General features: G+C 37.7%; 1 protein-coding gene across 1 annotated transcript in view; it reads left to right on the forward strand.

The window, feature by feature from the left end:
- Positions 1–16,720, forward strand: part of BEGAIN (brain-enriched guanylate kinase-associated) — a 109,394-nt gene that overhangs the window by 27,515 nt on the left and 65,159 nt on the right. Inside the window, exon 2 of the mRNA XM_009998028.1 lies at positions 9,385–9,474. Coding sequence (XP_009996330.1) covers positions 9,385–9,474 — 90 coding nt within the window. The remainder of the gene's footprint in view (positions 1–9,384; positions 9,475–16,720) is intronic.

The raw sequence follows: 16,720 nt of genomic DNA on the forward strand, positions 1-16,720 counted from the left end.
ATATTGTTTATTTGACATATCCAAGAGTCCAATGTAACAGTGGCTGGGATAGATAAGTGTTTTCAAAATTAATGTACTATAGCCTAAGACAACAGAAAATCTGTCCTTTATAATGGAAGACACATAAAACTAGAAAGAATTAATTTTAGATAGCCCCACAGAGTGTAAATTGACTGAGATAACTGGTATAGATATACAAGGGATAAACTCCATGCCAACCAGCCCAGGCAATTCCACTAAATTATTTCATTGGAGGTACAGTCAGTGATGGATAACTTCTTCACTAAGAGCAGAATTTAGCAAAAATACTCTAAATTTATGGTGGCAGACAGGAGAGGAGGACTTGACTGGCTTTCTGAGTAGACAGAAAAACAATTTCTGATCTGAAATCTAGTATCTTTTCTTGTTTGTTTGTTTATTTTAATCAGTTCCTTCTTCTAACCTACCAAAATATAACATAAAAATAGCTCAGATTATACTCTAGAGCAGTTGTTCACATGCATACTTAACAATTCTCTCATGAGCAGACTTCTGAAGCAGAGATCACTCAGTGTTTAATTTTCTCAGCCAAAGGAACATAAAAATCTATCCACAGTGAAAGCACCCATTCTCTTCAGGGGTAAGAGATAAGGGTTATGTAGACAAATAAGAAGCAAAAGCTGAAGAGATGTAAAATAGTCATCATTTTGATTGATTTTAAGCAGCATGGAAACATCTCCTGGGAATGTTTCTCTAGACACTATCTTTCTAATCTTAGTATTCTCAATTGAAAATACAACTGTTCTGTTGCAGTGCATTTGTATTATAAACACATGAAAGTCTAGGACTGATAAATGGATAGCTAGCAGAGATCAAATGACCAGTTCATTAGTCACATCAGATTCTAAAAGCTAGGACTCGACCCTGGCTTTCTCAGTGAGGTTTCTTCTATTTCTGACTCCTACATTGGCAGTACTGAGCTGGTGGTTGGTTCTGTTCTCCTACAAGTACCAATTTACTTGAATGTCACTGAAAACTGAAGGGAGTAAGATTTGGAAGGGCTGAGATCCATTGTTAGAATAAATGTATTGACAATAATATTTTTGTGAAAGAGGAATTTTAGGGAAAAAAAGACATTTAGGAACATGGACATTTTGGACCAGTTGCCTGAAGTTACAGGCAACTGCTTACTCCATCTTTTAAATGGCTTTCTATCTGCTACTCTTATTGGAAAGCTATTCCAGAATCATGTTGTTCTGCCATTAGGAGTATTCTAATTTCCAGAAGAAAATATAATCATGGCCAGTTCTGTTAACTTGATCTTTAGCCAATGCTTTCCTTTAGATTAAATATTCCCCCTCCTTATTATATTTAAAATGGTAGCTACATCCCCACCCAGTCTTTCTTTTCTTGGATTGATCTAGATCAGCTTTGCTTCTGAGTTTGTTTTCTAAGATGCCTCTTTAGTTTTAGAAAAAGCCTTTTCTGTGCATTTCTTCAAGAATGAATCCCTCTCTTGAGGCTGAGACTCTGTATAACATTCCCAGAGACATCACTGCCCTCTCCTCAGCAGGCCAGCACTTCCTTCTCTTGCTGAAACATGTCACCTAATAGCTGACCAGAGCTGCTTAGAAAACAGATCTTTAGCCTATGAATTCCGTGAGTAAATAAACGTTATTGAGCTATAAAATACAATTTTGGATATCTGTTTGGGGTGAAATGAGTATATTTCAGTCTTAAATGTTAGCTTTATTCTACCTACAAGGAAAGACAAATGTCATTTTAGAAGGAATGTCTTGTAATTACTAGTTTTTCAAATTCTCTGGAGGCACCATGCATAGATTGCTGGAACTGTGTGCAAGCACAGACCAGTATTTGCACAAAAGAGCTGCTATTCTGGGTGAAGTTAATTCTACTCTATATTCAGTATGAATTTTTTCACACATTTTCAACCCTACTTAAAAACATCTGAGCAGATTTTGGGAAAGGTATGAAATATAAATACAAGCGCAGTTGATTTCTGCAGTAAATATATTCATATATTTAGAAAAGTCCTCTTACATAGTTAATTCCTAGATGACAAAATGAGTTAGTGATTATCCAGAATTCCAAAACTTGGAGTCTCCAAGAAAGACTGGAAAAATGGGGAAAAGGGAGAATTACACTGGCAATAAAGGACTTGGTAGCTTTTAAAGTATTGCAGATTTATGTAGCTGATACTTTAAGCATTTACAGTCTGTGGTTCCATGTTAGGAAACCAAACCATCTTTCCACATTTGTCTCATTAAGATTGATAAAAATTCGATTCTAAAGACAGACGTGTTCTTGAATGAATAGGTATTGCCAGATACCCCCTAATGTTCTCCATGTCAAAACATGAGCCAGCAGTGTGCCCAGGTGGTCCAGAATGCCAATGGCATTCTGGCTTGTATCAGGAATAGTGTGGCCAGCAGAACTTGGGATGTGATTCTTCCCCTGCGCTCAGCACTGGGGAGGAGGCCTCACCTTGAGTACTATGTACAGTTTTGGGCCACTCACTTCAAGAAAGATATTGAGGTGCTGGAGCAGGTCCAGAGGAGTGCAACAAGGCTGATGAAGGGACTAGAGGGAAAATCTTATAGGGATAGGCTGACAGAGCTGGGATTCTTTAGCCTGGAGAAGACTTAGGGAGAACCTTATCACTCTCTTCAACTACCTGAAGGGAGGTTGTAGTGAGGTGGTGGTTGGGCTCTTCTCTTAAGCAACTAGAAGCAGGATGAGAGGGCATAGCCTGAAGTTGCACGAGGGGAGGTTTAGGTTGGATATTAGGAAGCACTTCCTCATGGAAAGTGTTAGACATTGGCATGGACTGCCGAGGGAAGTGGTGGAGTCACCATCCCTGGACGTGTTTAAGGGAAGACTAGATGTCTTAGTACCATGGTCTAGCTGGTGTGGTGGTCTTAGGTCATTGGCTGGACTTGATGATCTCAGAGGTCTTTCCCAGCCTCAACAATTCTGTGATTCTGTAAAACAAAACTTTGTTAAGTGCACTCCAAGACGGCGGCTGGAGCTGTGTGAACATTGCCTGCAGTCAAACTAACAGTCAAAAGGACAAAAAATGGTCTGCTGCTGGGACCCTGGAGCAAAGAATTTATATGACAGAGGAAAAGTCAGGGAGAAATGGTTGACGATGGGCTAATTACTTTATAAATAACATTTATTTAGCTAGGTGAAGAAAAAAGGCCAAGGGAAATGGAGGAAAAGACAGCCCATAAGTATGGTTGATATTTGTTTTCCTGAGTGTGGAAAACCATTCCTCAAGCAAACTGAGTTCTGCCATCATACACAAGCTCATCATCAAAATAAATGCCTCAGAGAAGCTGCTGGATGCTATAATTAACTTTATTGGAGACCAAATACTAATAATACTGAAACTTCATGAGACACAGGAAAAAATAAAAGCAAGTGGAGTTCCAGTGGGGAATGCATACAGATAACAGGTATATTATGGCACCTACACAATATATTTATGACTATTGTTTCCCACAGGAAATAACAGAATGCATTTAATTAATATGCAAACTATCAGCCGTTATCAAGTTGTATTGCAAAGATGAAGTACAACCCTGAAAAGTGTGACTGGTTTCATTCTATACCAATAGTTTATAAAATGCAAGACAGTCAAGCTAGCTAATGCTTTTCACAGTATGCAGATGAGCAGCTTCCTAAGTAGAAGAAATATTCTTTCAAAAAGAAATATTTTTAACAATGCATGATTATTTCCATGCGGATACTGAATGACTAATTCCTGTAATATTTTTCTGTAGTTGCAGAAGGGAGTGTTTCTGCACCTGTTTCTCTTCCCCCAAATCTAATAATCAGTAAAATTGTACTCAGCCAGCTGTTCAATTTCAGATCAGTTAGTATATTTCATGCATTTGAAGACTGACAAAATATGAACTCATAGCCACATTAAAATGCCACAGTGATACCAAGAAAAGTGATCACCAAGTTTGCAAAACTTCATACAATCATGAATTTTTTTTATAATACCTTTCTGGATTCAAGCCAATTGCGGATGTTCATATGCAAGCTACGTTATCCAATTAATGTCATGAACTCAGAAAAAGTTTGGAAAATTATGGACTGTTTCCAGGGGCGTTTTTGAGAGCTGAAACTGGATTCTAATTGTTACAAATTTATGTAAAAATTATTAGCTTGTGTCATCTCCTGCAGTGTTATTCATAAAGGGTATCGAGTCTTACTGTTCTGAGAATAGAAAGCTCATTAATTCATTTAGTCATAAATCCTTAAATTTTGTTGATACACCTGTACTGAGCCAACAGTCTTCTGTCTGAATGAAACATAATTTGTGTTTTGGCTAGCACAGCAACAAACTTAAACATTGCAAGTAGCTTAAATCCTACCACAACTGCTCTATCAACGTGCTTAATACAATAATAATTACTCACCCACATATTTATAGTCCAAGAATGGAATATTAACTCTAATGGTTTAATAGATTATTTACCACAGATATTTTCTGAAAATATTGGATTTAAATTATGTATATCCACATACACATGTGGGTGTGTGTATACATACATATTTATGCCACAAAAGGCCAAACACATGGTTAGATAAAGATAGATAGATAGATAGATAGATAGATAGATAGATAGATAGATAGTAAGGTGAGGGAGATATGATGATCTGGTAACATCACCAATCACTGACATCAACCAATTTTTTCCACTGATTATAATTTGGAAAACTTCAACTATATCAATTGGAATTCTGAATGCCATATTTTTATGCTAAAATGTGTTACGCATTTCTGAAAATATCACTAAGGAAAAAAACGGGTATACAGCAAAAAAATAGCCCATTACTTTTTTCATTAAGAAGCTCTCAGCCTGCCTGGTTTTGAACTGAGACATAAAATACTTCAAGGAGCCTTCCATAGTTTCAGGTGCTATAACATGTTTATAAACATTCAAAGTGACACAATTTGAAAGCATCCTCAAAAGAAAAAATCATACCTTTTTAATCAAGACATATTAAGTTGGCAAGCAAACCTCACATAGATTAAACCTCACGTGTTTTTTGCTCCAGAGTTTCAAGACTGAACAAAGACCTCCTTCCTAACCCTCTTCCAAGCAGATGAAGCTTGCTGTCTAGCTTCCCAAGCAGGAACATGGAAGTGGTCTTTCACCTTCAGTATTGAAGCAGCTGATGAACCAAGAGGAACCAATGGCAACACCAGAAACATATTAGGTGGGAATTGCACAGATGAGCAAAGATTCAGATAAAGAGAGGCCATGGCAGGAGCTTGGTAGAAGAGCAGGGCAAAAAATATAGGAAATGGGATGAGGATAAAGGGTGGAATATTGTGCCTGGTCAGAAAGACACCAAGAGGTGCCCAAGCCAGCAGGCCTTTTGCCAATGAAACACTCTCTCCTAAAGTGTGTTAAAATGATCCATCAGAGCAACTTCTCTGTATTCCTACACAGAGAGAAAATAGGTATTAAATTAGCTCATAAATGGTGCCATCATCTTTCTCCCTTTTTTGCTCAATGGACATTCCCAGCCTGCTGATATTCCTAGGTATTCTGTTAGCATCTGTGTCTGCATTGTGAAGCTACTGGTCCAGTCCCTGCAGCTTACCCCAACTAAGAAGATGCACAGTTCCTTAGGACCCTATTTTTCAATTAGGGAATTGTATTTCAAATATTCATTAAGAGACACTGTTGCAGTCCCTGCAGTAGTTTTACATTATTTTATGCCGTGGTCATAGATAGTTCTGGTTAACTCTAGGAACAGAACTGCCACTCCCTCAAAGAAAATGGATTGTTTGACATTTTTATTATCTCCAGTCTTTGTTCCATGCAGGTGACAGCCAGTTACCTCCACTGGCATGAGCAGTAGGCAAGTAGCAAGCACAGCTGATGGCATCTTGCAAGTCTGTGATGCTAAAGCAGCATCACTGCCACGTGCCTCTTCAATGAAGGTGGGATCTGGAGGTAGAGTTGTGACAGTATGTCCCAAGATGTCCTTGTGCTTCTTCCAGCCTGACCTGTCAGTGTTTCATCTGGGCTCATTAGTGTTTATAAAAGCATAACCTTAAAATAGCTGTGTGGTGCTAATAGAAGCAAAAATAGCAGTTCTTGTGCTGTAATTCTACATACTGGGGTAAAATAGGGCTAAGTTGGTCAAGTACAGAAATTGTAACAGCACAACCCAGTTTAAGGGTGACTTTCAAATCCCCTTCAGGTCTTAACACTGAGTTTAGGATAAAATTAGACTATGACACACCTTTTCCCACTCTACAGAAAATCCCTCTCCCTTTTGCAGGTACAAGATTTGGGATGGCTTTTGCTTACAGACTGCTAAAGTAAATTCTCTAAGTCCTCCATGCACAAGTGGAGCAACCATGAAATTCTCAAACTTCTGAAAAATGTTATTTCAGAAAAAAAACTTTCAGACTTGCACTATATATATATATATATATATATGTATATGCTGGCATAGAAAGAGCAGAGTTTTTGAAGAGTAGCATGCAAACCAAGGATCTTGATACATATCAGATGCAATAAATTTTCCTCCCCTATGAAATATGGAGAGGGGGTGCATAAGAGGCATCGTTTTTACTTTTCTCATAACACTATTTCTTAAATAGACAAAGCAGTTGGTGTCTACTCCAGGCACAGTGGATCCATCACCATCCACCACCAAAACTGATAAATTGTTATTTGTTCTTTAGACAGTGAAGTAAAGTGTTGATCATGTTTCACTGAGAAATCCACCTTTTTTTTTTTTTTTTTCCCCAAGTTTACTATAGGACTGTCAGTATCTTCCATGGTTATTGTCAGAAAAGCCACAGACAATATCTGAAGTCACATACTGCATGTTATAGGAAAGACAAGAAAACACAGGCTATTACAATATGTCCAAATTCAAACCTCACTTGACACTACAGTCTGTCTCAATCACATCAGCGAGGGATAGGGGAAGCTCTGCAGAAAGAGGAGAGAAATCACAGAATCACCAAGGCTGGAAAAGACCTTTATGATCATCAAGTCCAGCCTATGACCAACACCACCACATCAGCTAGACTATGCACTAAGTGCCACATTCAGCCACGAGTCACTTCATCATGCTAAGGCACAATAAAAAGTCATATTAGAATCAGATAATCTGAAAGATTTCAACATCAGGTTTTTGGGGCTGATATTTTCCCTGTAGTAAACTACTATTTGTATACTGTGACTATATAATATTCTTTTTGTTCTTTCTAACACTTAGAACATCTTCTGTAAACTGAAGAAGCTGACAATTTTTTTTTTTGTCCTTATATATCAGGCAAATAAAAAAATCTTACTGTTTCTAATTATTTTTCAACCTTGCACATGAGAATGTGACTATAGTGACTACAGCTGACACTGATTATCTGAGAAAGAATGTTATTAAATACCTTTGAGGAGTTTTTGAAAGACCCACAACATTTAGAGCAGAGAGCTTTTCTTTGCATTAGCTCCTTTATGGACCAATTACACAGGACTTACTACCAAAAAAGTGTCAAGAAAAACACTGAGCAGATAACTACAATGGAATTCATACCCCCTTCCTCTCTGTCCAAACATTTCACAGCCTCATAGCCTTAAAATATTTTGTCAAGATTATTTTATCACCCTCTACAACCAACTGAAAGGAGATTGTAGTGAGGCGTGCGTTGGCCTCTTGTCCCTGGTGACCAGCGATAGGACAAGAGGAAATGGGGTCAAACTGCACCAGGTTCAGGCTGGACATTAGAAAAAAATTCTTCACAGAAGGAGTGGTGAGGCATTGGAACATGCTGCCCAGGGAGGTGGTGGAGGTAAAATATCTGGAAATGTTAAAAAAAGGGGTAAATATTGTATTCCATAAAGTGGTTTAGTGGTTAGGAGCTGTAGGGTGGATGGTTGGCCTTGATGATCTTGAAGGTCTTTTCCAACCTTGACAATTCTATGATTAAATTTGTTATATATCAGTAAAAAAACATGAGATAGGTTAGATTAAGTCTACATCAAAGAGAGCTGGTAATAGATCTGAAGACAGCAGAGATTTCTGCCTGCTCAAGTGGCTTATTTGCTTCAAGAGCCCAAATTGAATTAATTTTGTGGGCTTGAAGAGCCTGATGTTTTTATTTCGTCCACCTCAGAATTTGCAAATTTTGTTATTTCATTCAAAAGTTACAATGGAGGATTTCTCAGTGAAGTATGTGGAAAAAGCAAATGCACTGGTTTGAAAAATCACCACTGGTTCTGGAAAAACCTGTGTCTGAATTCACTGATATATTTTTTTAAGTTAAGATTTCAAAGACTCCTGAAATGTGTTCTTGTATGTAAAGATGTGTTCACAGTCCAGAAGTTCCAAAAGGTCCCTGCTTTGAGGTACCCACTAGTAACTGATGGTGAATAGTTGAAGGTAGGATTTTCTGTGTGTATAGTGATCACTGACCACAGGGAAACTTATGCAAAAATTCTGGTTCATAAATAGGAATGTGCTTGAGTGAGGAAAAATATTTTTTTATTGAGTTTATCCTTCAAGGTACGTCATGTTGCATTTCTGATATTGCAAAGGAACACAACAATACTGTATGAGGCATTCTGCATGGCCAAATACTGTAGTCCTTGCTCAGATATTACTCAGGAAAAATCACCTTTGACTTGAGTGAGAATTTGTTTAACTAAGGACTAAATAGAATGTTTTGGATCTTGCCAGCATTGCTTGATACTAATGTTGGGCTACAGTTCCCATAGATAATTTTCATGCCTCTTTGGCCTTTTCCTGAGCTCTGGATCTGCTTTTGCTGCACTTTATTCATAGCTTATATTGTTAGTTCAGATTGCTTCTCTTTGTGCTTTTCATTTCCAACAAATATTTTGCAGCTGTTGTTCTGCTGGTAGATGTGCATGAAACCTGGTATGTGGAACTTGAACAGCAGCCTAGATTTAATTAGAACTGTTAAACATGTTATCACTATGGTGCTCAGAAGGAATTTTGATGACCCTTTTTCAATGAAGCATAAATTTGATTAAAATGATGTTTTTACAAAGCAAAAATATAAGGTTGATTCACAAATCTTAAGGGCAAACGATTCTCCAGTAAAATAGATGGAGTAGCAGCCATTTACAGCCATCATAAGGTCAATTCTAAATGACCATTCTGACCTACAGTTGTTGTACAAATAAATCACTAAAAGTGTGTGCGGTAACATCACCTTGCTCAGTAGTTTTAATACTTCTTTAAAGTAAGATATCCTGAATAATAATTAGTGCCAAATTATGCCATAACCTACTAATATGCAGCAAATCTAACTAGATTATCACTCGTATGTCTTATAAGCCATCCCTAGCCATGGTTTATCCTCTATTCATGCTGCAGGGTACGAAATTCCTGGGTGCCAACCTGCCTATGGCAACCTAGAATTCTCCAGGGCAGGCTCGCAAAATCTTCACCTACTCTCTGGGACAGGTAACTAATAAGAGATGTTTTGTGAAGTTATGCTTTCTTTCCAATTTTCTGATGTCTGTAAAAATGTTTCATTTCTTCACATCAGTCTGTAGTCTCTCATCTTTTAGTTGCACTATGTTTTCTGAACTAGGACAGCAGATTTGTTTTTATAGTACTCTAGATGCTTGCCTCAGCCAAGCCTGTAATAACTAATGTGTATATTACTGTGTATAAAAACTCAGAGTTGTATTAAAAGATGAAAAATCCACAGTTCCTATAATAGAGATGCATTGAATATAATTGTAGATGCTACAGTTACCTGCACAGTTCACCCACCTCTCTTAATTGCTGGTATGTTTATATTCTCCTGCTTTATCAAGGTTACATTGATCTTTGGTCTTCTGAAGCATGGATTTTTTCAGTGCCATAATACAGACATATTGAAAGGATGGAGGAGTTATGACTGATTCTAGTTTACATTTCCATGTAACACATAGTGTAAGTTTAAGTAATGACTCATTTCTCCATATTTTGCTCCTACTTTTCTCCAGAATTTACTCTCTGTTCTTTGTTGTTTAAGTTTATTTCAAGCAGCAGGTATGTAGATGAAATGTCATTCACTGTAGTTTTCAATGACAAATGAAATGTTGAAATGTGTTTTAAAATGAGAAATCAATTACATTCTAAAAAATAAAGACAGGCTAAGCTTTAGATTACCTTCTTGCATTCTACTGATTTTCTTTGAATATTGTGTGTGAATTTTCATCTTCAAGAGTGCTACTAGTGCAGAAAAAACATGTGAGTATTTTTTACTATTTTTTACTTGGTCTACACTCTATGGAGTAAAAAAACCAACAGTCTTGAAAAAAGTGATTTGAATTTCTGTTTTCCAGTCCCCTGAGACTCTGTACACACACTCGACTTTTACCTGGGTTTTGTTCAACTTTGTTCTGTTGCTTCTCCTTGTTAAAAACAGGAAGTGACCAGTAAAGTGAAATATAATCGGGGCATTTAAAACTGCTTTTGAAAATGTTTGACTCTGATTCCAATTTGATTGGATATTTGGAACTCTCTTAAAATCAGAACAAATTCACAGAGACACCCTGTAATCACTGAGTTTGTTGTTTTTAAATAGATGCCTGTGGGGAAGTTCAGAGCCTTCGGGTGACATTTAGCAGCCTTTTTGCAGAGCTATCTCAAAAAAAAACAAACCCAAATCAACAAGCAAACCCTTTTCCTACCATCACTGCCCACTTGTGTTTCTTATTTTCAAAAGAAAACAAGCTTACTGTTATGGAGAACACTACCACAGTTTAATTCTACCAAAGCTTAAAATGCACAAATCCAACAGTTCAGCTCAGGCTATTTAGTCATTTCTTAAAATAAATAAACAGCCATTGAAAGATTTCAATTCTCCCCCACTTTTTAAAAAGCTCAAAAGGATCTACATTTTTATAGAGAGATTTTAGTACTTTCTGAAAGCATACTTGTTTCTCTACAGTTTATTAACTCTAATATAAATCACACTGTTTCAACATATCTAGACATTAAAAAAAAATAAATTCTGGAAACTGTTTCCAAAGAACATCAGCTTGCTGAAGCAACTAAAAAATAAAGATGTTTGTGAAAATGAAAGATAGTTAGTATGACAACTGTCAGCACTAACAAAATGAGGATAGATTCTATGTTACCCAGCCTGATGCACCTGAACCTTTAAAAAATTAATGAGAAGGTAACAAATATTTCTGCTAGAGAGGTAAAAAAATCAAGTCTCAATTCACCCTGAATTCTGAAGTAGTTTAGTTATAAGGTAAAATGATATGTTCTCTGTTTGGCTATCAGGGCCAAGAGGAGTTTCTGGGAAAGTCTATAGAAAATGAAGCTACTTCCTTACTTTTCATTACTCTGTGGGGTGCTACTTCCACAGGTGGGTGGAAGCAGAGGGCTCCTGGGTCCCCTCTGCAGAAACACATTATGCATTGCTTTTCACACAAATACCTCAAGGATCTTTTCAGATGAATGCCTGCTGTCTGATTTGGGCCTTCCACCCTTGCAGAGATCTCCTTCATTTAATGTCTCACTCCAAAAACTACAGAAGTTCCAATGCCAAGGTGATGGACTGCTAATAGGAGTTTGGAAGAAAGAAGTCCTGTTCCACCTCCTTCCCAATATATCCATAAAAAAGGGCGACAAAGTGGAGTCTTCCACAGAAAAGCCAGTTTAGTTGAGGGAGCAGGATAAAGTAGACTTGACTGAACTAATAAATCATGACATTAGGTTGGGAAGAAGGTTGCATGAAATAACAGCACAACATGCTGAGACATGGAGAACTTCCTAGAGGTGAACTCATTTATAATCTTGCAGAGCAGAAGACTTCTGAGATAAAAAGTCCTAAACTAGTGTGTTGCAGTATATAAAATGTGGTAGAGCTCAAAATAGTCAGCCAAAGATGACAGATGGCAATTCCTCTTGGTTTTGGTTGGTTTTATTTTCCTTTTCCTCTTTTGTTGTTCAATCAAGTTCATCAAAGAACTGAGGATTTTTTGTTATTGTAGGAAAACTAAAAATATCTTTCAGGCAAATATTCAGGCAAAACAACTTCATTCAGATAACAGCTGGTGACTCCCATTGCTCCTGCTCAACACCCTCTACAGGATTCTGTGTGTATTAATAGTTTCTCTCAGAATGTGAATTACATGTGCACAGCTGAGAATTTGGGTGTGTCCAGCCTAAGATGTGTTATTTAATCAATGTATTAATCTATTTATTGATATATTTTAATCACTTGCTTGTGTTAATAAATGGATTATCTATTCTACTGCCAGAAATCCTTCCAAAATATCCCTGGAGCTCACCTCTGTGGCATGTTGTTTTAGTAATGTCATACAGCTGTGTGTGACAGGGAAGCTAAATGATAAAGAACAGAGATTGCAGTAGAATTGCACTGATGGTTCCTCAAAATGCTGTGTCTCACTCTAAGTAGCAGCAGCATTATCTTTCATATTCTTTAGTAACAATATCTGGAAGCATCAGCGTTTTTTAAAGGCCAGCACCTATGGATTCAAGTTAGAGATACAAGAGTTTCTGTCTTGTATGACTTCTGTCACAAAAGAGAATGCAAATGTGGCCATACACAATTAAACAGGAAATCAAATAATTTAATGAAAGGGGGTAATATTCACCGCTTATAAAGGAAAAAAAGCAGTGGCATCTGCAGATGCTCCTCCCCCAGTCCCTGTAGCAATTTTATCTGACTGGTCCTGGAGCCAAAAGATTATATTTAATTTTTTCAACTGCTTGGCATAAAATTTCTCATGGGAAGTGCTAAGATAGCCCACCAAAATGAGTCCCTGGAGCCAGACAAAGATGAATTTCAAATCAAAAGAAAGAGAAAAGATTTGGGAAATGAAGGAAATAGCTAAGGTGATGTCAACATCAACTGATGTCTGGATGCTTTATAACAAATGAATTAGGAACAAAATTATTTCCCTACTACTCAAGAGCATATCTATATCACTCCCCACCTCCACCTTCAGTCCTTGAATAGAAAGTGTAAGATAAATTTCAACTTGCTTTTGGGCATTATATGTCCTGTTACAAATAAACAGCACAATTCAGGAGGAACCAAATCCCTGTTCCAGCACAGGTTGATCCAGATGAATCAAGAAGGTAAACAGACAAAAGCAAAAGTGAGAAAGGTTTAAAGACACAATTAAAATATAATTTTATAAGCTTGTGAGCTGGTGTGGCAGGCTGCTTTCATTAATTTCCAGAGGGAGTGCTTATCCACGACTACAAACCAAAGCAATCGAGAGGCTGGCCACTCAAAGCTGTAAGGAGAGCTGCTGCAACCAAAAGCAGCTTGCTCAATCACCTGGAGAGCTCTCTTTGGCTTCCAAATCATAAATTGAAGTCTACCTCTAATTTGCTGCCTTCATTTCTCAATACCTCACTGTTTTTTTTCCTCTCCTTTCTCATCACTGCTTAGTAGTCTGGATTCCCTAGTGAGATGCAGTGCAGAATGCTAGGATACTGGTAGACATTAAAAAGCAGGCAACGTCTGTTCAGCAACTTCAAATCACTTTCTGTGGGAGGCAGCCCCCCCAGTAGCCTTTGTTACAGCAAAAATTATTTGTTGCAGTCAGCCCTTTCGCCTGCTTTTTCTTACACTTTCACAACTCTACACTGTAAATCATCATTTCTTTTAGCCCAATGTTTTATGCAAATATATTTGCCTCAGGAAAGCTAAAAAACAGCAGCTTTTACAGGGACGAACCTTCTTCACAGTGATGTCAAGAGCAGAGTCTGGGCAGCAAGTAGTGTGAAGGTCCCTTCATGGGTCCCTAGGAATGATTTGGGTAGGTACGTCTCTGCCCTCTTGAACAAGTGCTGGCTGAAGTTTGCCATGGCAGAATTTAACTCCCTTCTCTCCCAGCTTCACCAGCTGATTAATTGCAGATATTGTCCAGGGCACTTGGTAACATTTAGACTACTTGGACAATTTAGAGTAGGGCATGAACGTGAGCAGCATCCTCCATTATCATGAGAAAATAAACATACTTTTCACTTTTAGAGTTCAGAAATTATGTACTTGAACTGCATGGTCTTTCTCTTCTCTGGTAATCCTATTTTACACCTGTTCATCTCTTCATTTTCTAGTAGCACAGAGAAACAAATTGAACAGGCACAGTCTCTTCAAACCTCTGTAGGATCACTTACTGAAATCAAGAGCTTGCATTTAAGGCAGTGACTCTCAGTCTACCTGCAGGAGCTGAAATCGGTCAGTACCCATAGACTTTAGAAAGTCTAATAGCCTGGAAGGAGGATGGGCTCATACAGGTCCTGCTACCTCCACTGGCGATTCTGATTTAGTTACCTTTGGAACTGGGCATTACACTAATTTCTAACATACAGCCAAGTCTAACCACACTTAGGTATTTCTCCTCAAAAGCATCTCATAAGCAAAAGTGGTCATCTCATTAAGAGGAAACAGAACTGTGTTTTGACCACTCCAGGAGCAAATCAATTTAGCAGAACTATGAAAACATTCTGCAAAGAGCTGGCGCAGCTCTTCGGTCTCCGTGCAGCCCTGGCCCAGCCAGTGCAGCTGTGCCTGGGGGACAGTGCACATCCCAGTTTTTAAGGCCACATTCTTCCCTCTCCATGACCTGCTCTGTACCCTGGATTCCCTAGGGATTCCTATTCCTGCACAATAATCTGTTCCCTTGTTGCAGGCCTGTTCATTCTCACTGTTCATTTTCAGCACCAAATCACAATTGCTTGCTGAAGAGATTTCATTTAAAATAATCAAAACACTTTTAGTGTCTGTTTCTAAAAGCTGTAATTTTATTCATGGTATTTCTATTTAATCCGTTCAGAGCTTTAAGTTATGGATATTACCTTTAAACAAAGGACAATTTTATGTCTTTATTATGAGCATATTTCAAAAATCTTACCACGTTCCACTGACAATAGTGGCACTCACTTCATACAACTCAGTGCTGACATCTGGTCCTCTAAGGGTTTTTTTAAGTCACCATGTAACTGAATTTTCATATCTTAATCACCTCATATTATGGTCAATATTGAACGCTCTTGTTGGATAGATGTGTCCGTGAGCTTCAGATACTTATTGTAGAAGTCACTCCTTCCGCAATGAAATACTGTTAGATAAATATAACCAACACATAATTCAGTTTTATTTGTCTACTCTTACAAATAAGCCAAATACCATTTAGATGTATTTACCATATAATAACTCTTCCCTGGTCTGAATTTTTAATTGTGCAAATTATGCAACAGCTAGGGACTCCCATTCTAAGTGAAGAAAAGCTATCTTTCAAAATCCAGTGATACTTCTGTTTTCAGGTATCTGTGTCAAAACTCCTGGTGCTGTAAATAGGCTGTCACACTAAGGTCCGACAACACACTGGACTTCAACTGCTAAATTTTTTTAATTATTTTTTTTTCCCCTCACCTCCTTTTCAAATTACTGTCTTCAATGTTTCTCATAAAGCATCCCTCTTCTCTGGTTTGAATTCTGCCAGAATGCTTGGAACCTAGGAAAAGGACTCTGTTACTTGTTTTATGTGTCCATCAGTCATCTGGAAACTATCTGAGCTCCAGATTTGGATCACCCACACATCTGTTCTGAAAAATACGTACAGGCCTTCCCTCTCACAGTCCAAACCCAGCTTCCAATTGTTTATTGTGAAAATTACTTCTGGAAACACAATTCAAACTGTTAATACTCAAAACCAAATAGAAAAAATCATCTAAAAGCTATATATGTGTGTGTATATGTGTGCATATTTATCTATAAGAAGGCCAGATCCACACGCAATTTGACAGGAAATTTGACACGCAATTTGTTCATACTCCAAAGTTTTAAATATTTAACAAACTACTTTGAAAATAGTGGAGAAATTCAGTGGATGTGCTGTAGTGAAAAAAACAACAACAAACAAACAACAAAAAAAAACAACAAAAAAAACCCACCAACTGACAGACCTTGATAAAAATACACAAAAAAATAGATGAAACAAGCAAAGTGTGTGTTAGCCTGAATTTATAGGAAAATGCCTGTTGTAGAACTTGGATAGACATTTGCCAAGGCACTTTTTTTGGTAAATGCCAAGGCATTTTTGGTTAAAAATGAAGCTGCTGAATAAAGAGCATGAGACCATTGGGATTTGTGGACTGAGGGTCTGAGCTGCAGAAACGTAATTTATGTCATCAGTAAGACTAATTTCAAGTCTGCAGTAGTTTGTAGACTTTGTCATTCAATCCCATTCCCCTCCTAGTCAAATGGAGCAAGCAAAAGGTTAATGACAAAAGCTGCAGACAAGGAAGATGGTTTTGGCATTACCGTTTTGATATGGTGACCCTGAACATGTAATATATAATCAAAATTTGATTAACATAGAAATCCAATTACTGCTTCATTAAAGGTCTGTCATTAATCTAGAAAACATTTGTAAAATTCTTGGACTTGATTTTACAACAACTAAAATTCTAAAAAACACTGTTGGAGGATCAGATTCAATGACACAATTATCATCTCAAAACTATTCCTCCAAATATGAGGTTTGGGCACCTTTCTTGCTGCATGTCCACCCTCAGCAACAGATCTAGCATGACCCGTGCCAGAGCTATGTCCCACACTAGAGTTGTGCTGGAATAAAAGGACCTGGGTAATCCACACATGAAACAGCAGGAAGCCAAAATTCCCTGGTAGGCCCAAGATTACATTGGCAATGCGGTTCAG

Source organism: Chaetura pelagica, unplaced genomic scaffold (assembly GCF_000747805.2).
Source record: "Chaetura pelagica isolate M959 unplaced genomic scaffold, ChaPel_1.0 scaffold354, whole genome shotgun sequence".
NCBI classification, from domain to species: Eukaryota; Metazoa; Chordata; class Aves; order Apodiformes; family Apodidae; genus Chaetura; species Chaetura pelagica.